The sequence below is a fragment of the Plodia interpunctella genome, chromosome 17 (genome assembly GCF_027563975.2).
Source record: "Plodia interpunctella isolate USDA-ARS_2022_Savannah chromosome 17, ilPloInte3.2, whole genome shotgun sequence".
Lineage (NCBI taxonomy): Eukaryota > Metazoa > Arthropoda > Insecta > Lepidoptera > Pyralidae > Plodia > Plodia interpunctella.
The window spans coordinates 5,471,883-5,497,199 of NC_071310.1; the positions used below are offsets into that span (position 1 = coordinate 5,471,883).

At 36.2% G+C, this 25,317-nt stretch overlaps 5 protein-coding genes across 6 annotated transcripts in view; 3 read left to right on the top strand and 2 right to left on the bottom strand.

Moving 5' to 3' along the window:
- Window positions 1–2,031: 2,031 nt before the first annotated feature.
- Window positions 2,032–5,894, bottom strand: Max. The gene is made up of 5 exons (XM_053757758.2): window positions 5,692–5,894; window positions 5,542–5,610; window positions 5,348–5,458; window positions 4,933–5,056; window positions 2,032–4,567 (listed from the first exon to the last, which is right to left on the bottom strand). Exons 1-5 carry the CDS (start codon window positions 5,731–5,733, stop codon window positions 4,404–4,406), a joined length of 510 nt encoding a protein of 169 aa, XP_053613733.1. The 5' UTR covers window positions 5,734–5,894; the 3' UTR covers window positions 2,032–4,403.
- An 810-nt stretch (window positions 5,895–6,704) lies between these two features.
- LOC128677214 (uncharacterized) lies at window positions 6,705–10,789 on the top strand. Its single transcript, XM_053757896.2, has 3 exons — window positions 6,705–7,101; window positions 7,787–7,872; window positions 8,792–10,789. The coding sequence occupies exons 1-3, from the start codon at window positions 6,972–6,974 to the stop codon at window positions 8,993–8,995; spliced, it is 420 nt and encodes a 139-aa protein (XP_053613871.1). The 5' UTR covers window positions 6,705–6,971; the 3' UTR covers window positions 8,996–10,789.
- On the bottom strand, window positions 9,299–10,832 carry Tssk (Testis-specific serine/threonine kinase). The gene has a single exon (XM_053757894.2). It carries the CDS (start codon window positions 10,525–10,527, stop codon window positions 9,484–9,486), a length of 1,044 nt encoding a protein of 347 aa, XP_053613869.1. The 5' UTR covers window positions 10,528–10,832; the 3' UTR covers window positions 9,299–9,483.
- Window positions 10,833–12,091: 1,259 nt separating this feature from the next.
- On the top strand, window positions 12,092–20,232 carry Sec10 (Secretory 10). Its single transcript, XM_053757872.1, has 14 exons — window positions 12,092–12,243; window positions 12,884–13,015; window positions 13,350–13,457; window positions 13,958–14,155; window positions 14,323–14,571; window positions 14,913–15,130; window positions 15,612–15,839; window positions 16,079–16,238; window positions 16,630–16,773; window positions 17,271–17,359; window positions 17,535–17,724; window positions 18,487–18,643; window positions 19,267–19,439; window positions 20,010–20,232. The coding sequence occupies exons 1-14, from the start codon at window positions 12,211–12,213 to the stop codon at window positions 20,103–20,105; spliced, it is 2,175 nt and encodes a 724-aa protein (XP_053613847.1). The 5' UTR covers window positions 12,092–12,210; the 3' UTR covers window positions 20,106–20,232.
- Window positions 20,233–21,243: 1,011 nt separating this feature from the next.
- Window positions 21,244–25,317, top strand: part of LOC128677011 (ETS-like protein pointed) — a 127,220-nt gene continuing 123,146 nt past the window's right edge. For both annotated transcript variants that reach the window (XM_053757526.2, XM_053757528.1), the window contains exon 1: window positions 21,244–21,404. The gene's annotated coding sequence lies outside the window, so the exon portion shown is untranslated. The remainder of the gene's footprint in view (window positions 21,405–25,317) is intronic.

The window sequence follows — 25,317 nt, forward strand, 5'->3', positions numbered from 1 at the left end:
TATTTTACAAGAATTATTGCTGTAAGTAGGCAAGCTGGTGTGCAAGGTGGAGCTATAGTGGCTATGATACTGACATTGATTAGGCTATCAATTAACTTTTGTTTGCTATCTATAAACTAACATAGATTATAAGTTGGTAATAAGCATGGAAATCTACGCCAATACGCCCTTGTGTAGTTAGCAACGACATATCGCCATGGAAAATTCCGTCGCAAGCCTGAATTTCAATTTAGCTATACCTATACATATAGCTATAACATTCGATAGACGAACTAATGTCGGCACAGAGTTGGTAATCAGTCTTACATCTAGGTTCTCGCAACCAGTGTCTATCAAAAAGTTTATATTTGTAGCCCGATCCGTAATGAAAAGGCGACCGGTCGAGCTTTGGCAGTCGTTAGTTGCCATGACATCATCAGTTGCACGGCTTGATGCAGTAATTTGCCTTGTTCCCGTGCTTGCGGTGGTGCCAGCAAATAGAAAATCACCGATAATTTGACTGCAATCTGGTACGTGACGATGAATTACTGCACGACTACCCAGGCTTGGGCGATGCGTCCTCAAATTCCGGCCGCCATCTTGTCTTCCTGTTTGGTGTGCACGGTCACATTCGGATCCCATACCTTCTTACCGATATCTTCTTCCAAATTTCGTGTCCTTATGAGTTCTGAGTCCATCTGTTGCAGTGGTAGGTGTGTGCAGGTGATGATGGAAAGAGTGTCGTCCACGAATATACACTTAATTGTCCTAAACACACGTACAGTTTATAGCAATATAGAAGGAGAACAGAAGGGATAGAAATGAAGAGAAGAAATGTCAGAAGGTAACACAAGAAAAAAGATTAGAAAGTTCTAAGCACTAGCAAATCTCGACTAGAGGGTGACTGAATCGATCATCGGCTAGTAATATCCATCGCATCGAGTCACCTGTTTGTTGTAGTTTACATGTATGACGCGGAATCACGGCATAGTATGTCCCTGGCTTTACTCGTTGGTTTAATTTTAGTAACATAAGTAAATTATGTATGATATTTATATATTACACATATATAAATATGATTCAGTGTTTTATATATTTTTTTGCTAACCCTTATTGTCCCACTGCTGGGCAAAAGTCTCCCCTATCCCCTTTCATTTCTCTATATTGCGCAATCTCCCACCCAGTTCTTTCTGAATGCCCTCAGATCGTCGCTCCATCTTGTGCGTGGTCTTCCTCTGTTTGTGTAGTCACCATTGGATGCCACTTGGTAGCTACAAAGACCCACCGGTCATGGTGCATTCGGCAGACGTTTCATACATTAAGATAGTTATAAATGCCTATATTATATAATATTAAGATAGATTAAGTTTTAGACATATAGTTTTAAATTAGGTAGGTCGCCTACATTGCCAGTTGCCCGTAAGTACTTTGCTTAGGTATTTGGTGCTATTAACATCGATTTAAAACATGTTTTTGTCTTTTGATGATACTTTTTTTTTTCAATTGACTAAATGATCTTTTTGTTGTTGTATCCTCATTTTCCCAGGAAAAAAATAACAAACCAGGTGAAAACAACCTCCGACTCGAAAAATGCATGTTGTGTTGTGAACCGTTTTTAACCCTCTACAGAACGTGTCTATGAATCTGTATGTCTGTCTAAGGCATCGTAGCAGTCAAACGGATGAACCTATGTTGATTGTTGATCTAATTTCTTAAATGATAATTTATTCGAAAATATTCTTAGCTATGTTGTGCACATTTCTGCAACATAGTATCTTCATACTACTTAAATATTAGATTTTCAAATAATTAATGTAGATTTTATATAATTTTGTGATCACCTTTTATTTTGATACGCCACTGAATTGTATTTTTCAGCTTCAATTTATTATTACTTTTTCTCTCATTAGAGCGTTTTCCCGGTTTCTTTCTTAGCCTTTGAACGTGTCCTGCTAGTTTACTGGTGTTTTAGAACAACCTCTGTATACTTAGCTCTTTGATATATCGATTCTTTGGGATGTTACACATCAAAAGATAAAAATAAAATAATCGTTTAACAGAGTATTTATAATTTTATTACAATTATTTAGTCTTCTAGAACATAAATTTGACCAAAAGTCAAGATATAAAAAACAAATAACATAGCTACACATAATTATTTCAAATCAATTTTCACATTATTGCACTGTGTGTAAGATCAAAATATGCTTGTTCGTTCTGCTTTAGTTTCAAATTGCATTATTTTTATGCAAAATGTAGGAACACTACCTTAAATATAATAATAGCAAATTAGCTCAAGAATACAATTTGTCTACCTGAACAAAAGTTACGCGTGTGTTCCATTAAATCGGTACATATTTTCCTTCGTTACATGCAGTATTACTATTGAATATCTCACGGAAATATATTTTCGGTTTACATGCAAACATTTAGACGACCAACTAAAATTTAAATCAATCCATTTACTTAAACAAAATTTGTAAGTACTTAAAACATTTAAACAAATATGTCTGTAAATGTTTACTTTATTTCCTATAATATACATACATTGGTAACTTTTCTATGTTAACCATTATAAGACTAAGCCGCAAATTGTGTTCGAGAAGACTAAACTCTTACGTTCAAATATTTCTGCATTGAATACTGTATTATTTGAAAATAAAAAAATAAAATTGTCAGAAAAATACTTTAAAAAACTTATGGCGATGTAACTTATTTTTTCTATATTTTATAAGTATATTACTTGTATTTATGAAAACAAAAAAAACAAATCTACGATACATACATACCTATTGTTGGCGAATCATTGTAGATGCAACAAAGAAATGTGCTATACTTTTAGCTATACTATACAGGGTTATATTTTTACGCCGATTACACACTATCGCCCAACTAGGACATCCGACGCGAATGCATGTACGTAGCGTTAGCCGGCATTGAACATCAGGAACCTAGGACTAAATAACTAACATCATAAGAAAACGTTTGTTAGATCGTGTTAGACAAAGAGTTTTGATAGGTTAATTAGATTTTGATTTTATACAAAAATAAATATTACATTGCTAATGTAAATAAACACAATAAAAGTACTATCGGTACACGTGTAAATAGTCGTACGAACGTCAGGTTAATACAATCAAAACTTTATTTGTATCTAATTTATCGAGTTATATGAAAACTCACCGATGTCAGTTTTCCAGTCTTAAGTAACTATGTATACAGCTAGATCATAACTTTTATACCAAGATAATTTAACTTTATTTGCAATTAGTATGGTCGATTCGACGAAGAGGATAACATTGTAAAAATATACTTTCTCCACAAATAGTACCAGTATTCATTGGAGACTTACCAGTAATGCTTATTGCTAAACTTACAAGTAAAATATATTAAGATGATGGTCCAAACTTGACGTGGCTATTATTGGAAACTTAAAACAACTATTTGAAATAAACTTTTGGTACAAAATTCATCGGAGAAAACCTATTACACACAGATATAGTCTACTGAGATGATCTTAAAGGCTTGCACAGGTATGGATATTAATTCAGTATCCTTTATTTAACTCTTTCCTGGACACTAAACAAGACACAAAAGTATCATATTTGTATTTTTATGTGAATAAACAATTGGGCAAGTTAACAAATTTTTGTTTTAATAACTATTCGAATTTATATTGATAGAAACACCAGAAAACAAAGAAAGCTATGTTTGTTCGACAGCTACATTAAATATTACGTTTATGGTGATCACTTCTTTATAAATGTTGTTACAAAATTTTATGTTTTTATGATGGTTGACTTTGTTTTAACAATTCTTTATTAATTTATAAATTCACACTTTTTGGAAATTGACTTTCCAAACAACTTTAAATCTTTGTATAAGCTGCATTGTTATTCTATAATGATCCTGCTGAATTGTTGCCTAACCTAGATATTATTATTTAAATTCTGACCTTGTCAACTACCCTACTGCCAGGGATAATTAAGTTAGTTTTTAGATTTTCAAAGCCAAATGGCAAAAATGGAACCCTTACAGTTTCATAATGTCTGTCAGTCTGTCTGTCCATATGTCCATGTCAGTCATTTTACTCGGACACTATGCATACTAAAGGTTGAAATTTCGTACGATGATTTTGAAAAAAACAATATAAGTACTTTATTTACATGGAAGGAATTTTAGAAAAAATTTCTATACAATAATATATAGGCGCACATAAGTAGACTACAAGTGTATACAAGATTTAACACATTCATAAATAAAATTAAAGCCTAACTACTTAAAGTATCTTTTAACCCATTTTGATAGGTGCTAATTAGTTTATGAAGAGGGATTTATCAATAACTCACATATACAAAACAAAAAATTCCTTAAATTACCTTGTCAAGTAAAAATCATCAAATAACCTGTATGAGGTTCTCGAACTAGACATTGACTCCATTGATTTTAAGTTTTTTCACACGCCGCGTGGTGCCCTCTCCATCAGAACTGTCGGTGTCATGTGAACTGCCTTCCGACTTGATACCGAGCCCTAACTCGTGAGGATCCACATAGTTTCCAGTAGCTCGTGCTTTTTCCAGTGCTCGAACTGTAAGTCACATATTTAAAATGTTAATTAATATGCTGGCTGTACCTAACTACTGCTTTGACTAACTGAATCACTGGTCTGTGTTTTCTGCTTTAGAATAAGACTACTCTATGTCTCAACTTAATTCCTACTGATATTATGTGAAAGTTTGTATTGAATCATGCAAAATCTTCTGGATAGATTTTGATGAAACCAAAACACAGGTAGATTATAACCTCATATAGCACTTAAGGTGGGTACTTTTTATTATCCAATAATTCCCAATAAACTTGAGATCTGCGGCACAGCTAATTAAGCTATATCCAATCATATAGACTGGAACAAACTGAATTTGAATATTATAAGTACTATTAAGTTTTTCTTACTTTGTGACTCAAGCATATTGTTCTGTCTCTTGAGGTCTTCAATGTCCTGCTGGTGAGAATTGTTTTTCCGCCTCATAAACTGGATGTATTCAGCTGCTTTTTTCAGGATCTGTGCTCGACTTGCCTGAAATTTTAAAATAAGAAGTACTTATTATGGTATTGTTAGAAATATTTTTTATTTATTTGAAAAACATTTACTTATACTAAATTATTATTGTTTAGTGAATATTATTATCCAGTAAATATTTGTATTCACATGCAGAATTTGTACAAAACTAACTTGTGTAAAATATCACATTATTTTGGCATGTTCATTTTGAAATAAAATCATTTAGTATACATATACGAATTCTTTATGCATGTGCAAAATTAAAAATATTGTACAAAAGACAAGACAACAAACAGAAAAACATACCACTTTCTCATTCTGCAGAGCTGGTACAGATTCTCTTAACGATGTAAAGCTATCTTTAATATGATCTCTTCGTTTCCTTTCCAAAGCATTGTGATGTGCCCTTTTTTCTGCCTAAATAAGAAATCACCACATGAAACATTTGTTAACATTAGACACTTAACATAAGATAATAGTGATAACAAATAATGTTATACCTGAGAGTAATATCCACTAGATCCTAAGCTATTCCTGGCATGTGTTCGGGAGTCGGAGTCATTTTCAGCCTGAAATCATACAAAATGTAAATGTCTTCATAACAATAAACACGGGATACTTTCAATGTCAAATACAAGAAATACACCCACATCACTTTCGATATCAATATCACGATCATCATCACTCATCATCTTGGAAAGTACTTGAACGACCAGATAGTTATCAATAAACAATCATTAGCAAAACGTTTATAATAAGATAAATATTGATGAAATGTGTGATTTGTTACACAAAAAGAAAGAACGCGTGACAGAATTCCTACTCTTGTAGTAGTCTGGCAATGACATATGACAGTGACAGCTCATTTTGTTATCGAAGCGCATCGTACCCATGGAATTAAAAGGTAGGTACCTAACTAAGTCACTACTGATACCTACATACGTTCGCATTCACACGCCACAAATAATCTAAGCACAAAACCTATCGCTATCGCACAAAAACTTTGCATTACAATCTGTCGCATACCTACCTATGTTGCAGGTGCAGCAGCAGCTGCACTTCTTTTCTCTTCGTACTATTGACAGCTCTGAAGCCATTCGTTGGGTCATGCATTCGGACATTGTTGTCGTCTTTCTACGTCCTGCACTCCTGCTTGAAGGACTGCCGTTAATGGGCACCATGACACGTCACGACTCTTTAGTCTTTGTTTATTATTATTGGCGGGTAACCGGTACACAGGAGTTTATTAGTCCATGGGTAGATACACACGCAATAATAATTTTCTTAGTTTACATACCTACTATAAAACAATCAGATATGGATTACGAAAATAGGTCGATGAAGGACTTTGATACGGATATAAATTGTAAAGATTTTTATACAAACTTGCAAGACGAAATCGAAATAGATTTGGCTCGAATGAAGAAAAGTATAGAGGTTGTAAAAAAACTGCGAAGTGAGTTCAAAGAAATTAATTATATGCATTCAGATAAATAGGTACTTATAAATAGCTTATTGTTTGAAGAACCTAGAAGATATAAAAAAATATCTTAGTTTCAGCGGCGGAAATGGAGGTTGAAACGGCTGCATTATACCATGCCGAGCTTTGGCGCGATATTGAAGACTTGAAAATTATTGCGAAGGTTGAATAAAAATCTAATTGCTCCCAAATTTTTAAGTTACTTTACTAACATGACACAAACACAAAGCTTGTGTCAACATCATGGATTTTTTCGTAGAGGTAACCACAGTAAGTAGGTATGTCTGTGGAGGTAACCACAGCTATGTCTGTGGAGGTAACTATAAACTGAATGGGCATTGGATACTACCTACCTATGATCAATTTCCACGCTGTTATCCGAATAATTTGAAAGTAATTGATTTTCATTTTTGCCTACATGAATAGATATTTTCGAATGTAGCTAACTATATGAATAATTGTTATACAATGTACTGGATATTGTTGGAACTGACAATTATTTTTTATTTTGTTACTATGAACCATTTTATTATGACAGAAGTAGACGAATCGCCACGGGAAATACAATCCTATGAATATGGTAAGTTAAGTATACAAACAAAACTTCATCGAGATGAGGTTCGTTGTTCGACTCTAGCCGAATGCTTTTACGTAGGTAAGTACCTAGTTGCTCGGTGTATATCTAGTAGGTACTTACCTAGTAAGATGATATCCCAAACGAAGTTTCATCTCTTGAATAAAATAAAGTGCTTTATTAACACTAAGTAGTTAACAATCTTGACAAATGGTTAACAAATGGTTGTTATGTACCTATGACGTTCCGTTCGAAGCCAGACAGTTAAAGGTACCTACTTTTTTAACTGTTAGGTATATAAATCTCAAAATCGGCTGGTTTGATTGGCCCGTTAGCCCTATAAGTTAATAATTAAAGTCTGTGGCCCTATGCAACACTTGTGAAAAACATTTTTTTACATTGTCTTAAAGCGCGTTCGGAACGGGCTTTAATTTATATAAATGCCATAGCCAGGTTACAATCCTATATAAAAGCGAAATAAGTTTATTTGTTACTTCACTCTTTACCTACTTGCATAACCAATCTTTTAGAAATTTTGCGTACATATAATTTGAAATACATAAGGTACTTAGGTATCTAACATCCCGGAAAAATAAATGTCCCCGTGGGAAATTAACGCGGGCGAGTTTTAGATAAATTAGACACAGATATGGGATCTCCGGTGAGAGTAAGATAACGGTTTTTTTTAAAGGTGCACATGTACTAGGAGAGAAAAAATCGTTTTGGCACGTTGGCACTATACCAAAACTAACTTCTCTTTTGACGTTAAATATAACGGTAAGTTTGTTATTTATATGTATAGCGCTTTTCACCGCTCAATCGGCTATATTAAAATATATGGACATGTTATCCGAATAATTTGAAATGACATGGACGAATTGAATAATTTACTTCACAATATATTATGACAGGTTAGTACTTAAAAAAAAGAAATAAACTATATGCCAACACAAGGATAGTACAGGTACCAACCTTTATTCGCAGGGGCGGCTCTAGCCCATGTACTGACGCCCTCTTCAAGATGGCAAATGCGTGCAAAGAAGCGGGTTTTCGGCGCCCCCTAACAACCGGCGCCCAGGGGGCTTACCATCATCTCTTAACGCGATCCACTTTACGACCTAAACTGAACTGCATCGCAAATTCGTACCATCGACTTAATTTTTTCTATGAATTCGATTCATTTTAGGTTCCTAAATTGAACTGAGTTACATTGGAATCGTTTTGTAAAAGTTGATGGTAGGCCTGCAGGTGTGCCACACCCCTTGCACTATAGAGAAAAACGCCGATGTTCTGCCGTTTGTGAATAGTAGATAGCTATTATATTAGGTTCCTACCTATATAATAGCTATAGCATGGATTTAGTAAGTACTTCGTACAACGGAGCAGGTACTACTAATTCCATGGGTAGGAGGTAGTAATGTAATAGTAGGGTATATCTACCTATATTCACTCACGCAACGACCCCGGCGGCTCTAGCATCCGAAATATGTCATCCGAACTTTTGACGAACGTTGCAATCGTAACAGAAAGAGATGCGGGTATGTAATAGAACTACTCTTTTTTGTATACCCTCATCTCTGTTGCAGCGACCTACTGCAACGGTGTGTAGTAAACGGTACGACAGGTTTATTCCTTGTAGGATATCGACAAAAATTGTTGAAGAGAAAGTAGTTATTACAACATGTATTTTTTCCAGCCCACCGCAGAAGGATTAGAAAACAGATTTACTTACATGAGAGTTGAGTATGTGAATGCAGTGTCAAACGTAATAGTAATGTACGATCCACACACGAATATGTTGTCCATTACAGTGGTATTCCCTTTTCTTGAAACGCCATTTGGTGTCGTTGGTTATTCAATGCCAGCGCAAGAGAAGAATCAACCCAATGCTACCAAATAATCATCGCATCGCATTTTATTGACACAGGATGAAAAGGAATTATTTATTAAACAGTTATAAACGCACTGCATATATCTTCCCCGTCATTTGAAAGAGTGAATTTTATAGTGAAATTACGTGCTAAATTTAACACTACGAGTTCAAAGAGCAGCATGGTCGGGTTGGAGGCCTTTTTTTTTTGTTCGAGTCACAATGTGCTGTCCTTTTCCTAAAATGTCCATTTGGGAAATATACTATTTTAAGGAACTAACTACAGCTATGTTTATTAAAATAAATTATGAATGTGATAAGAAAACAATGATGTTAAAAATTTTATATAAAAAACTTTATTTTCACCATTGGCGCTTAACAAAAGGTGTTAAGTCGTCAATTGCAAAACAAAGTATATAAAAATAGTATACAAAATTTTCGATTTTTGAAGGTCAAAATATTAAAGAAAATGTCACTTTTTTGCGTAGAATTAATTATCCTTATATCTGTATCGACTATTAGTCATGGGAGCGCAAGTTGATGTCGTCATGGCGTTCGCGCTCGGTCTCGCGGTGATCGCCGGAGACGCGTGCGCCGGCCGACGTGCCCGCCTCGTCGTGCTCGCGCTTGTTGCCCGAGTGCGGCTGCGCGGACGGCGCCGACTGCACCAGACGACCCATCAAGCTGGCACTCTTATCCTTACGCGGTCGAGTCCACTCGTGAGAAAGCACCCGGTCGAGAGTCAGTCTCAATGTTATATCAGGCTCAAGAATGTGCCGCACTATCGACTTGGCCGCTGCGGACACCGTATCACGAATTCTGGAACGAAACACCCAGTTGCGCGACATCTGATCTTTCAGCAACTTCCTCAGATTAGAGTCATCGAAGGGCATCGATGCGTTCAACATTATAAACAAGATGATACCTAAGGACCAAACATCAGCCAGTTTCGGGTTGTAAGGTGTTCCACTGACAACTTCTGGGGCAGCGTATGCAGCAGAGCCGCAGTATGTCTGACTGAGTACTCGACGGTTGTCCCCGTCTGTACAAAATCTTGCAAAACCAAAATCAGCCAGTTTTACATTGAAACGCCTGGAAAGGAGAATATTCTCACATTTTAGATCTCGGTGTGCGATGTTCTTGCTGTGCAGATACTGCAGCCCGCTAGCCATCTGTCTAAACCAAAGCTTTGCTTGATTTTCAGGCACTACTCCATTCCGCTTTATGAAGTCTAAAAGATCACCGTTATCGGCATAGCGCATAAAAATAAATACTCTCGGTCCCCTTTGTAAAATGCTATGCACTTGAATAAGATGTGGATTCTCGATTTTAGTTAAAATATCAAGCTCACGGGGGAAAAACTTCTCTAAAAAATCTCGAGGTGCCTTTTCCTTGTCAAATATTTTGCACGCGAGGTGCATCCGCTTGGGGCTCGACGCATCGCAGTACTCGGCGAGGTGGACAGTTGCGTAAGACCCTTGCCCGATTTTCTTGCCAATGAGATAGCCTCGCTGTTCCAAGGCATTAACCTCGGAGCTTCGAGGGCTGAGGCGCTCAGCCATGGAGCTCTATCGTCTTTATCCTTACCCGTTTAGGATACATTGGACATCTCAATACTAACGATATGCCCAACGTTCTGTCGTCCTCCTGTCAAAATATTATCTCTTCGTTTGATACAAGTTTTCCACACAACTCTCATGTAAGAGAGCAAAACAATAAAATATAAATATTTTATATCACGCACAAGATTTTGTCAAAATATTACGACATCACAAAGAATTTGGATATTAAAAACGCTATCACTAGTAATAAATCTTCCGAAAAGACGTATCCGCTACATGGATGAAGTTTTTTTCTTTTGTTTCTAAAATTAAAACAATTTTTTGACATGCCTGTATTATTAAATAAAAGGAGTCTATAATACCATCAAGACACGAAAGTGATGCAAGTTTGCAGCTGCAAACTTACTGCTATCCTATCTCCTATCCAGCCTATCTTCGCGTACGCCACCCTCCTCTATCCTGTGCCTCTCTCATCCATGTATGACCTGCGACTTTCATTAAAAGGACTGATGATCATGATCCTATATCCTAAACCTCCCAGGATGTGGAAGCAACACAGCCATTAATATGTGTACCGTCAGAATAAAAGCATCAAAGTACTTTATTAAGGTGCTTAATACTTTTATTTATCGCTGTGTCTAGGAGTAATGAATCCATTGTCGTTGTCGCCCGGGGCAAAATCTAATTTTCTGCCCCTTTGACGTCATAATTTGTCGCCCCCAAAGCAGGCAACGGTTGGCTTTTCTTAGGACTCGCGTGGTACAAGAGTAGTTTGTATGAGAGTTGTAAGTATTACTATGTCATAAATTCATTGTGTAGGTACCTGTACACTGTGCATGCGAATGAGTTAAAGCTATTTCGAAAGTCTGAGTGATCGCACAATTTTCTATACAGAAATTTCTAATGCGGATAATTCTCTTTTAAATGCGGTCTGCAAGCCTGTAACATACAACGTGGCATTTGCAACATGCAGGCACAAAAGGGAACAATTTTGTTAGATGAGTTTTCAATTCATATGAATAGCTACACTATAATATAAACATTTGTCAAATTTCTCGCCCGTATGTACTTAATGCAGTACTAGTAAATAAACGTTTTATCTATCTATCTAATAGATTGCTATACGGTCGACTGTATAGTCGACCCCCACGTATGTACGTAACCACACGCATGTACGTCTTGTACACGTGTGGTTCTATCTACTCTACCTACTTTCTTTGGAAGTTGGTAAAATTGACAGAGAAAGCAATATAATATAACGGGGGTCATATCTTCCATTTCACTCATACTAGAAAGAGATGTGAGTATTAGTAATACATGAGAAGAAACGAGACAAATCGCTGACATCTTTCATTCCTATCTCGTGTTCGGTATATTCTACAATTTGTATGAGATTAGCCAGATGGGCCGGAAATTTGTATGGAAATCTAACTCTTTGATTTTAACTTGTCCGTTGTCTATATCTTTGATAAAATTACATTTTTAGGCAGTGTTATTATCATAGTATTCATTTATAAACTACGAATAAAAAAATATATTGTTAAAACTCAATGTCAAGTAAGAAATGTCATTGTCATTATCAACAGGGTAGCTAGACTGGGGGAGGTGTAGGTACATTTGTTTTGTAATTTGCAGATTATTTTACTAGGTAACCTACCTATATTAATTTTAAAAAATATCAAGATGATGAACCAATATATGAGAGAATTGGAGCAGGTTAGTTATTTTTTTTTATACTTATGTTTATCTATTTATTGTGCATTTCCAATGTTGCAAACTTGCAAAAATGGTTCACATTAGATTTTAGTTGAATAGAAATGTTATTCCTAGTTGAATACTATTTTCTGAAAGTGGATAAGTGTTAATAATAATAATAGCTCAGACAGTTGCTGTAATATATGTGAAAAATACTAATAGGTACCTACTACGAAAAAGTAGTGAGTACCTAAGTAACTCATAATTCAAGATTTTTTTACACCTATTATAAATTTAATTATAATTACATTTCAGGACATACACATTCTTGGACTCTAGCATAAAGAATATGTACTTGATCCCATTATTATCGGTATCTTCCTAACCATTCCCATCATCACTATTTGATTGCTGCACCTGTCAGGGTCTTTAATTGTTTCACTTATATACTTATTTGAAAGACCTGTTATTTACATTAAGGTTGCAAATAAAGATTTGAATTTAATTTGGGATCAGCGCAAAATACATAAGTCACTATTTTCTGTTATTGTTAGGAGTGATAAGACTCCTAATACCTTCATATTATAGTTCCTCATTGCAGTTCATTCATTTCTTTTATCCTATGCAGAATTATAAAATAAAATGTTACACTTTACTACAGGATCCATTTGATCCTGATGAATTTGTAGAGAGGATGGTCCGGCGTAGCATGCAGGAATCTAGATTGAAAGATGACCAGTTCGACCCAGAGATGATTCATGATATTTTCACTCAGGCCATTCAAGACCTTAAGGTATGTAGATTTATTTGTATTTTTACTATAAAAGTTTTTGATCAAATTACTCTTTAACAGCATTGCCTAACCTTTTACAGTTAGCGGACCCCTGGATTCTAGGGCCTAACACATGCATTAAAATCTAAAATTTGTATGGAAACCAGAGGGGTCCACTGACCACAGGTTAAGAAACACTTCTCTATAATGTCGTTAGGATATCGTAATTGATTTCGAATATCATGCAACATTTTATGACTGTGATCTCATCAATTATTTATTGCTATGATGACACTTATTAATACTTTACTTATCTACTGCATGAGACTAATGTGCATTGAAATTACCATTAAAGGTACTGCAAGAAAGACAAGAGAGGAAATGTACTAGATTAGAACAAGAAGTACAGGAACAAGAAAAGATATACAGTAATAAGCTGGCAGATATTATGGACCAACATATGGTATGACAAAATTTATTTTATTTTCATTATTATTTGCTAGTGATCTGGCCTGCCTTCGGAGAGGGCCATTTATTAATGTATAAACTATTAGTAACTATTAGTATATATTTTAATTGTCTAAATAACAATAAAACTGCATAAAAATCTCTTGCATGGTTAGAAAAAAGCTTAGAAGTAGGGGAAGAGTTTATTTTATTCTATATAGTCAATTAAGTTTTTGAAAGCTCGTTTTTTACACATCTGAAGGTCCATATAATATGATTTGTGCTGTTGTGTTTTGAAGCTAAAAAATTTCTATTTATACCAGCATTGTGTGAATATGTTCATGTTTGATACTTTTAACATTGCATTCTATGCTGGCTATACAATTCGCCAAACTTGGCGTATACCGGATACTATTTTAAAAATAAATATTAACTACTGAATGTTCTAAGGCGTCTATCCGAGTTTGTGTTTGTACGACAGTGTGTAGCCGGCATGAATGTCTGTAATGTTGGTAGCACTGCGTGAACGTATTCAGCACGCTGGACGAGCGCATGTCGCGATGCGGCGGCCGCGCGCTGGCGGTGGCCGAGAAGCTGGGCGCCGCACGCGCGCCCCGCGCCCGCGCCTCCGCCGCCCGCGCTCTGCTCGCGCACCTCGCCCACTTCCTCAGCCCCGGGCCCGTCATCACCGACCTCTTCAACGATGCCAGCAAAGTGAGTTCAATTATTATAAACGAATCTTTATCTTCAGAACTCATAACTCAACATAAATTTATCTTAGGAATATGTAAAGAACTAAAAGTGATTTATCTTAGGAAACAGTAAAGAACTAAAAGTGACTGCATTTATTTGTACTATTAACAGTTAATTTATTCTTCCAGTTGAACGAAGCTGCAGACGTCATACAAAAGCTCCACACAATAGCCCAAGAGCTACCACCAGCCAAGTTCGAAGTCGCCAAGAAGAAAATCGAAGCCAAGTACGAAGAGATTGAGAGAAATCTCATAGATGAGTTTGTGAAGGCTCAGAACCAAGGCAACATGAACAAGATGAAGGAAATAGCCGTTATTATGACGAATTTCAAGGGATACTCCCAGTGTGTCGACGCCTTTATTGAGACTAGTCAAATGGTAAGTTGACAATCACAAATGTTATATTTTTATTGTAATAGGATGCAGCATTGTATTTAGATGACAATAATTAATTAGAGGCGTGTGGTTTCCGCCCTAGAAGACAATTCCATATCCTTTAGTCTACACTAAGTATACTGGAGGGTAAGAAATCATGACTCCTGTTAAGCAACAACAGCATTCCCAAAGAGGATTGCCGTCTGGCAGGCAGCCGGTCTTCAAATCACCGCACTAAGCAACTTGTCACAAAACGTAATTATAATAATGTGAAATTAATATTTTAGGCCACTGAGGTTATGTCAAAAAGTTGTTTTCATTATTTTTACTTTTTAATTTTCCAGAACAGTCTCCTAGGTAAGGACATATTCTCGGCTGTTCTCCCCCTCTGCAAGAAGAACTACACAATCATCAGTGCGGTGTTCCCTAACGCTGAGCAGGTCATGAGCAAGTTTGTGCTCAACATCTTCCATCTGAAGCTGCAGAAGTATATACAGACGAAACTGGCTGATAAGAACGACGTGGACAAGTATCTGAGGAATTTGTACGATATGTACACGAGGTTGGTTATGATTTAGTAGTCCATTTCTTGCTGCATATATGTTTTTTGTCTTCGAGGTCGTATTTTAATCACATGAGACTTGAAGGCCCCCCCCTCCTTCAAGTTTCATGTGATTAAAATACGATCGGGGGGGGGGCGATTCAGCAAAATATAATAAGGGAGAGGGGGGATGTAGTAAGATATCATGTGTATCTATATTTTCGTGTTATTATACTTTTAGTCGCTATATATAGTATATAGTCGACCTATAGTATCCTTGTTACTTAGAAAAATGTTCCTTATATAAACAAGATATCTTTTATCTGACTTCTCTGGAGTCCTGTCAATTCCTAGCCCTGGAAAATATATGTACCGGTGATCACAAATACTTTTTAGGTGTATTATGTCCGTTTCTGTGTTTGTGTCTGTTGGGCCTAAAATACACGCTTAGTGTTTTGTGTGAGCCGTTGAGTGTGGTCCATTTATTTAATTATTATTTCAGCACCCAACGCGTCTGCGACGAACTAGTAGTCGCCGGCCTCGTCTCCGCAGACGGGAACACCACGACCGGTGATCTTCGTCGAGAAGCCCTGGTCAACGGCGCCATGGCCGGCGCCAACGACGGCTACCCGGCTTTGGAGACCAGAAGACTTAAAGCGGCGCTGGCTAATGCCCTGAATGGTTACTACACTGAGAAGCAACATGTTAAGAAACAGATCCAAGGCGGCGGGTGAGTAAGCTGCTTGGACGTGTCGTGTGAATCTTCAAACCAAAATTTAATTTGTGATTCTGTTATGCTTTGTGTGAGGGCGAGGAGAATGAATGGCAGATATTGAAAATGTCACTTACAGCGACACTAACTTTATTTTCTAACATCTCAAACATCACATGTTGTACTTAGTAATGAAGACAAATGTATGATAATGATAAGCATACATATATTAAAATTCGTTTATTTATCCATTTTAGTTTCCAAGAGCTCCGCCGTGACTTGCAAGCGGTGATCGGGACCCGAGCGAATATAAACATAGCTCATATAGAGAACTACGGCGGGGAAACCTTCCTCAGTGAGAAACTGGTGGAAAGGATGCTAAACGATGCCAAAACATCGTTCGTTCGGTGTAAAACTGTAAGTAAATTCCGTTTTTTCTTCTTATGTAAACAATTTTACCATGTCTTTTTGATTTGACAGTAACATAAATTGAAATAGACAATAATTTAAATGCTCTTGTAGGTATATTTATTGAGATTTATTTTCAAGAAGATTGTTTACATGTCAGGACTTGTAATAAATTACAATAAATTCATGTACATATAAAATAAATACTGGCAATTATCATATTAGATTAAACAAATTTAAAAAATATATATCTAATGATATTTAATTTACGAAAATTATAGGTATTTTCCAAAACCTCTCTCTCTTAAAAAACATATTTTTATAACAACTTTTATTTAGTTAAATATATTACACTTACTATGACTGTAATAATGTTAATAATAGCCTATCATATTTTCAGTTATGCACAGCCAATGAGCTCCACGGCACCACAGTGGGTTTGCTGGAGGCGCTCATACAGCACCTGATGATAGAACATGTAGATTACGCTTTGGACTTGGGGCTGCAGTCCATACCGATAGCCGAGAGCAAGTCTCCTCCACAGGTTTGTATTATGTGTCACGTTGTTTAAGTTTATAGTGTACTGTTTATCTTAATATGTTGTTTTTATTTATCTCAATATATAAATTGTATTAAAAATACATTTTTATCTCTATATCTATTTTTATACCGAAAGTCGCAAAACTAGAAAGCCACGTTTAGCTGTAGGTCTTACTGGTGGAATTTGAATTAAGTGATAGTGACAAATTTTGTAATAATTTATAATAGTGACTTTTTGCCTATATATTCGTCTGCTTAAATGTCATCGGGAACAGTTTTTTCTTCTTATTAAAATGGGATTGGGATAGTTGAAATAAAATATCTATAGCGATGCATAGTGTATACAAACAGCGCCATCTAGTGTTTTTATTGCAAAGTTATTTTTATTGGCATTTAGAGCCACCTATAATATAATACAATACAGGCTTTTTAGTTCGTTGGGATTGGGATAGTGTGTCATATTTACCAATACCTTTACTATTAAATAAATTGTTGTTTTAGATTTACTTCTTCGATATAGTAAAGCAAGCCAATAAAATAGTGAAGATGTTTGGCGAACACTTTCAAGAGTGCATTCTACCATGCATGAGGTAAGCATATTACATTATATATTAAAAATGCTTTTGATCCATAATATATAGGTTATTTCGGTAAATCATATTTTTATTGACTCTGTTTTGTATATTTTATCTGTGACAAACATTACTTTAAAATTATTATTATATACAATTAAAATACACGTTATAGATATTATTCTACTTTTAGCACAACGTCAAAACAGAATGAATGCGTTCAGAAAAAGAACGCAATCATCGAGCAGCTAGAAAACAAGCTGGACGCGGGGCTGGAACGAGCTATATCAGCGGTGGTGGGCTGGGTCAAGCTGCATCTACAGACGGAACAGAAGAAGACAGACTTCAAGCCTGAGGGAGACATCGATACTATAGCCTCGCCGGTATAATATAATTACTCCGGCTATGTTATTATTTTCTATGTTTTCAGTCAATTAATTTACAGGTATATTATTATGGAGAAATCAGTAGGTAGGTGTTATTCATGAAAGCCAGTGTCATATTCAGAAGGAGTTCGAGAGACGTTCAGATTTAACTCAATGCAGAATTTAATGTATTCAAATATTTTACATAATTGCATTTTCTTTATTATATTATAATTGCATTTATTTTACATAATTGCATATTGAAAGTATATTACAAGAAAAAATACCCCTCGTAGGAACAATTAAACACAATCTAAGGGAAATCCTCTTATGAGGGTGAACACTTAGGATAGTTGTGTTAGTCAACAGATGAAGCCGGTAATAAAACTTTTTCGTTATTTGACTCTGCTATTCCACTGGCTTATTAGTTTTGGTTAGGGTTTAAAGAATTGCCTTCCAGATTTTCATACATCTTCAAAGTGAAATCTTTGTTTGTAATAACTTTATTGCACGAATATCCTGCTAATATTGTAAATGAATACTTTGTGAGGCTGTATGTGTGTATGTATGTTTATTACTCATTCACGCGAAATCTATTGGACGAAGTGTTATGAAATTTGATATACGGTTGAAATATAACTTGGAATAATACATAGGGTTAAAGAAAGGTACATGTACAACGTCGAACTTACAGCATGTAGGAATATCTTACAGTCAATCGGCGATAGTTTGAGAGGACATTTTTAGATAATAAATCTTCAACAAGTATTGTTATCGCAGGCGTGTCTGGCAGTGGTTCCGTACCTGAATTCGGTGACGGACAACATCCACTCCGGCTTGGAGGGAGACAACCTCAACGCGGTCTCCCTCGAGTTGGCTGTGAGGCTACACCGCGTGTTGTACGAGCATCTACAGAACTTCCAGTTCAACTCGGCAGGTCGGTATTTTGTATGTTATATCTTTTTTGTTTGTTCCATTTTCATATCTCATCACGATCCAATCACGTTAAATCCATCTCATCCGATCACGTACCAAATATTATGTGAAAGAATCTATATAGAAGAACTCTGTATCAACTTGTACACAGCTACAATGAAAAATTTAAACAGACGTCTTGTAATGAGATATTCGTTCAAAAAGAGACATGCCATGGCGGGCCAGTAGGCTCCAGTCTCAGCCCGCGAATCGTCACACAATTTTTGTTAGAGAAACTTTCGCTAGAGAGCCAGCCTAAGCACTGGCAGATGATAGCCAACAATAGTATCCCCAATAAGGGTTGCTGTCAGGCAGATGGCCTCCTTTTACGCAGTTTTAGCGGCGTCACAGGCAAAATTTGAGGGAGAGAAAGGCGTTCGAGCGGATCCAGAGCACCAACGCTCAACGGCTGAGGAAGTTGTGTTGAGGGGCTGCGGTGTTTGCTTACCATCAGGCGACCTGCATACTCGTTTCCCTTCTTCCTTCGTTTCTTTTTCACTTCGTTTGCAAAAAAACCATGAAAACTCAGATGAGAGAGAGTTCCATGTTATATAAGTTGGTGGGTAACACAAGTGCGGTTGTCAGGGGCCATGATAGCCATCTGCGACGTGAAGACGTACCGGTCGGCGGCGTGCGGGCGCGGCGCGCACGCGGCGCCCGCGCCCGCGCATGCGCTGTTCGACGCTCTGCACGCGCTCTGCAACTTGCTGCTCGTCAAGCCTGAGAATCTGCAGCAGGTGTGCGAGGGGGAGACGCTGGTGAGTCTATTCAATAAGGACGAAGTAACAAATATTCAGTTTTCTTTCCAGTGAAAAACCTGTAGGCCGTTCCGAATTTCTCTGAAGGGACATACAATGACATAATTGATATTCTAGATGCTTTAATTTTTTTTATCGTATTTATTATGTATAGGAGTGTAAAATTCTTTAACGCTATTTTTTTACTTTAAATTTTGAATATTTAAATTACATAAAAAAAAACAGAATAGTTCTTATTTTCAGTTCTTGATCTCGTGACGTGAACGCCATTTTCATTGACGTAACTCTGCTATGCCAGGATCTGTCTATACAAAATATTAACTAAAATATCTCGAAAAAGATATGAAGAATTTAATTACTTTTCTCAAAGAATGCTCTCGTTTGATAGCCACATTCATGTCATCATCCGGAGTTTCAATGAAGTTACCTAAAGATATCTGACATAATTAGTGGCTAAAACCAACAAGCCACATAAGTATCTAACAACTTTTTTAACTTTAAAAATCTAACCTAATTTTGTTGCCAACATAAACAGTTATGACTTATATTGAAATGAGTGCTCTTTTACAGGCGGAGTTGGATCGCTCCATCCTTCTGAACTTCATACAACTACGCTCCGACTATAAGAGCCACAAGCTAGCAAGTTTTCTCAAAGGACTCTCTTAATCCTAGTATCCGCTATGTAATGTATTAACAAACAATTTTTTACTTTATTTATATTATCCATAGAGTATATCGTTGCTTCGTGTATAAGAAAGCCTTATTTAAATATTAAAGTATTATTGTAAAAGCATTGTTTTGTATTTTAAAATAACAGCCCATATTTTTCCATGCTGTAGCTTATCTATAATAGTCCTTATCTCAAATAAATAAAGGCGTTTTCGCTGCTATTATAAAATTATTTTTGAAAAACAAAGGGTTACTGTCCTATTCTGTCGAGAAGCGACCATTATAGCTGTAGTACAATTAGTAAAAACTTATTATATTTTTCCACTACAGCAAAATAGTGCATGTGTGAAAGATCATATAAAAATATTATTACAGTTTGCAAGTGGTATGTCTATGCTTGTATGCATAATAGTTAAACAAAATTATAGACCTAGACTTCATTGTAAGCTATAACAATGTATTTGACTTTCTATTAATGTCCCAAAACAATTTTATAACTTTATACAAGGTACTTGATGGAAGTAGTCGTATTCTCACGTTTTCGTCCGGACTAGACACGGCTTCGATTTTGAAGTAATCTCATCCCGACTAATAATAAAAGTAAAGCGAAAGTAAGTTTGTTTGTTACCTCTTCACGTATTATCTACTGGCCCGATTGTTATGAAATTTGGTACACAGGTAGAAAATAACCTGGAATAACACATATAGTACTTTTTATCCCGATATTCCCACGGGAGCAAAGCCCTGGTGCGCAGCTAATATCTGGTAGCAGTCTAATATAAAATCTCAAATTATTGTCAACAAAAGTGTTATGACATTGTAATTCAGATAGAAACGCTAGACAAACACGTCAACTCAGTATCTGTGTCAGTACATTTGAGATGTAAACATGATTTATATCTGGGTTGCGCCGAATAACCTTATGGTCATTTCGAAACGGTGTCCAATTTCGCCTACACGTCGTCGTCAGTGCTAGCAGAGGCGATTCGGCCGGTATCATATTGTATAACGTTTGCACAGCGTTATCAGCGGTATCTATACGAGCACTACGTCCATTCATAAGCGCGCCCCACCACCGCGCCGGTTTATTTGAATGAACGTACATGTGTGCGTGCGGCGCGGGCGCACCTCCGCCAACACGGGCCCGCAGTCAACGCCGAACGTCCGCGCTGCCACGCCGCAGCCCGCGTCGCGACTTCTCCCTTGTGTTATGCCAACAAGTTCTGTGACATACCTACCAAATTCATACTGTGTGCTTTGAAATATCGCTAATCTGGATAATATCAAAATTGAGAGGTGAGCGCCTATGATGTTTATTTTCATTCAAATCTGACGCCTACGCGGTTGTCGCGATTTGAGCGACGAATTTACATGCTATAAGTTCATTCATCGAACGTCCTATTTATATTATCGTACGTGTGATGAGAATGGGTGATTAGGGCGTCTTATTGTAATGAGTCGGAGATTCGAGACAGAGGTTAATACATGGCTGATACGGGTGAATAAGGTCGGAATTGCGGCGATCGGTGTACAGGATCTGTTCTGAGCGTTATCTAGGTGAGTGCGGTGCGTTGGAGTGGTGTTTTTATCCCGGCGCTACCTGAGTGCGAGTGGACTCGTCTCGCAGCCGATCCCGCTAATGGCTCTGCGCTTACAAGTATCAAACCGCATATTTAACGAGTTGCAATTCCATTGCCTAGCTTTTTGTCTTGATCGATCGGGTTTTCTGTAACGCCTAGAGGATCTTGACATTCTTGACTGCATCTATGAAGCGAACAACATCGAACCTACCGAGGTACCTAAGACGACTTTAGATTTCTTCTTAGAAACTAAAACACGCAATTTTGCGGTGAAACATAACGTCTTCAATCAGTATTTTCATCGTAAACTGACATTGTGTGTAAAATATCGATAAGAATACAATAAATCAAAAGTTTTACGAGTGTGTTTACCCTGCACTCTGCACTTATGCGTTTGATGGCTGACATCAGAGTATTGAAATACTTGGGACATACCTATGGTACGGTCAAATGCATACAAGTTACCCTACAAGGATACCTATTCTCGTGGCTCCCAAATGTGCATTATTGGCTGTGACGCCCTGAAGCACAAATGAATATTTTAACTGTGATTTAACAGCCAATCGCCTGTCTGCCTTCAACTCTCTTTGGGGATGCTGTTGTTTTCTATCAGCTGTAAACGACGTCTACGGGAATAAGTAGTGGTCCTATTCTATGACGGGAAAAATGCCCTGCATGGAGCCCTAAAGGCTATAGTAGCGTAGCAAATTTGGGTAGGATTATTTATATGACATGGTCTGTACTTCATCGGGGATCTTCACCTACAATTTAAACCTAAATAATCATCATTCGCCGTATCATCCATCTGCTGAGACACTGGCCTTTCTTATGGATCAATGAAGAGGATGGGACATGACACATCACCCGGGCCCTATGCCAATTGCTGGATGTTAACGACTACAAATACAAGCAATAAAAACAAAAAATCGCAAGAAGTTCGAGATAATACATTATTGGTCACCCATCCAACGACCGACCATTTCGTTGCTTAACAGCTAGTATAACAGAGCAGTGTGTACCACTGCACCCATAGCTCCTCTCTACTAAATAAAACAATGATGTAATATCCAAATATCGAATGACAACGAATCCGATAAGACTCGATAGTAAGCTTCCTAAGAACAATTTGCTGATTTCTTATGAACGATAAAATATAACGAGTGATTTGATATTGATATATAGTTTTCCTTCATTCACAATTTTTACGATCTTTAAAAGGTAACCCTGAATATATAAGATAACTACTTTCTACCTACCTAGGTATACTAACATCCCTGAGGTAAAAACACTCTATTCCAAATTTGATCAAAATCGGCTTAGCCTTCCAATTATAATATTAGTATGGATTAGGTTTAATGTGCATAACTTACCCTCTTTTCATCATTAATTAATATTCAATACATATAGGTATAGCCAAACAATACAAGATATAAAAAAATTAACTCATACAAACCATATTAAATTTGTTTATTTTTTACATTGTTTACAACTCATAGTGTAGATCATTGAAGATTCCGTATCCACCTAGTTATTTTGTGTTTGCGCTCATAATATGTATGATTCATACGCCGTCACTATCTTGGCCGCTGATGCACTAAAGATCTCATAGTTGACAATGTTTCATTATGACAAAGAGCCAATAAGACTTCAACGGTAAAGATAATAAAAGTTAAGTTGTTACTTAGACAAAAAAAATGCATAATACTAAAATAAAACTAAAGGGAAAAATTTAATATTATTATTGAAATTTGAAAATTTCAGGGATATTTGTATCGTCTTCATCTTTTCGAGTGTGTGACGTTTCGATTACTAATTTTGGTGTAAGATTTTACTCTTAATTGCTTAAAGACATCTGACATGACTTTTACAAACACCGTTTATCATAGTAATGGGATCGACACGCTAAGAAGAAACAGAGAGAATGCCTTAAAATCTTTATATCCGACGAGCGTAATCTGCTTTAAACTTACTTATTTTTGCTAATAAATAAGTACGATTGATTACATCCTTGCCTGTTCTCTTATCGACTTTTGATAATAGCACGAAAATTAATAACTTGATTTTTGCTAAATTTTAATACATAATACATCTTTCATTTGATACAAGGTAGAGGCTCCATCTTAAAAAACTTTAGTTGCTTGTTCTCAGAGTACTTCCTTTTCCATCAAGTAATTAGTACTTACTTACCTAGATCACCAATGGGAATAGAATAATCAAGTAGGCTAGTCCCATTATTCTTTACATATATAATGTAAAAATCGTAAACATCATATTTGGATTTTTTGATTGGAACAATTCCCTTATCGAGTTCCATTTTGCACAACCAGTCCGGTTTCAGTCTAGTTAGCCAGTGTGAATATTCTCCAACGTCTTAACTGTAACTTTAGTTACTTCGTTAAATTCGCATAGTAATGGAATATCCCATTATCTACCATATCACGCGACGCGATATCTAATAGATAACATTAGCAAATAATCTTGCTATTATTGTCATTGAATCTAAAATATATATATAAAAAACTCTTGACTGACTGACAACGCACAGCCGAAACTACTGTAGAAAGCTGAAATTTGGTGTGTAGGTTCCTAGGACAGTGTTGGGGAGCACTAAGAAGGGATTTCCTGAAATTCCCACGGGATTTTTAAAAACATTTCGCACAACTTTGTATGTGAGTAAAAACTAAAATACGAAGTTGTGGGCAAAAGCTAGTATAGTAATATAGGTGGAGTCATAATAAAGAATTTCCTTTTTTGCTATTCGTAATCATGCTTGCTTACGTAGTCTTTGAGCTTCCTAAGATGTATTTACATCTAGCAAGTGAATATTCATATATCCAGCAATTGGTTTGCCATTACATTTAAGGTTTTGTTTACAGTGATTAAACATTTCTTTGCTTCTTTTACGTTCATATACTTCTACGTTTGAATTCAAAAAAGAAAACTTAGGTAGATATTTAATAATTAGATTGAGTCTGAAATTCTAACCAATAAAACAACTAAGTAAAAGCAAGTAATGTCGTTTGGATTACCTTGACTTTCTGTCAGTTTGCAAATTAACTTTTAATTAAGTTTTATCTGCTTTAATGGGTTAAATATTCGCTTTTCTAATATTAGTTTAGACTTCACCTATGTAGAAAGTCGTTTTTCGTATGATATTACGTAGGATGAAACAAACGCGACGCACACGACGTTGCAATGTGACGCTTCATCAATTAGGATTTCATCAAGGTTATGGAAATCGAATTATCTTGCATTTTGCAGTCTCCAATTTAAAACTTAACTAGATGTTTAAATTTCATATGAACGTACATCATTATAAACATGTTTATAGAAATAAGGTACCATCATTAACACATTAGATATCTATGATATAAATAAATATTGATGCCGCAATGCGCATTATCATTTTATCAGACTGTCGTTCCATATCTAGGTGATGATTTGTGAAGGTCGCTCCCGGCATTTGAATTCAGAAAAACGTAAGGTTAAAATTGTATAATCGTCGATAAGAAGGAAATGTGAATGAATAATCAGGCCCGGTGCGGACTGTTTTGATTCAAATGAAATGGTTATAAAATATTGTAAGTACATCTTTGTAGTGCATTTGCTGCTCTTTTCGTCTCAATACA

Excerpts from the sequence above, each read along its gene's own strand:
- Max (XM_053757758.2), bottom strand. The coding sequence starts at position 5,733 with ATGATGAGTGATGATGATCGTGATATTGATATCGAAAGTGAT. Across the intron at positions 5,057-5,347 it reads CTCTGCAGAATGAGAAAGTG|GCAAGTCGAGCACAGATCCT; the intron begins GTATGTTTTTCT and ends TTAAAATTTCAG. Across the intron at positions 4,568-4,932 it reads CAATATGCTTGAGTCACAAA|TTCGAGCACTGGAAAAAGCA; the intron begins GTAAGAAAAACT and ends TGTGACTTACAG.
- LOC128677214 (XM_053757896.2), top strand. The coding sequence starts at position 6,972 with ATGAATAATTGTTATACAATGTACTGGATATTGTTGGAACTGACAATT. Across the intron at positions 7,102-7,786 it reads AATACAATCCTATGAATATG|GTGCACATGTACTAGGAGAG; the intron begins GTAAGTTAAGTA and ends TTTTTTTTAAAG. Across the intron at positions 7,873-8,791 it reads TTTTGACGTTAAATATAACG|CCCACCGCAGAAGGATTAGA; the intron begins GTAAGTTTGTTA and ends TATTTTTTCCAG.
- Tssk (XM_053757894.2), bottom strand. The coding sequence starts at position 10,527 with ATGGCTGAGCGCCTCAGCCCTCGAAGCTCCGAGGTTAATGCCTTGGAA.
- Sec10 (XM_053757872.1), top strand. The coding sequence starts at position 12,211 with ATGATGAACCAATATATGAGAGAATTGGAGCAG. Across the intron at positions 14,572-14,912 it reads TTATTGAGACTAGTCAAATG|AACAGTCTCCTAGGTAAGGA; the intron begins GTAAGTTGACAA and ends TTAATTTTCCAG. Across the intron at positions 17,725-18,486 it reads TCGATACTATAGCCTCGCCG|GCGTGTCTGGCAGTGGTTCC; the intron begins GTATAATATAAT and ends TTGTTATCGCAG.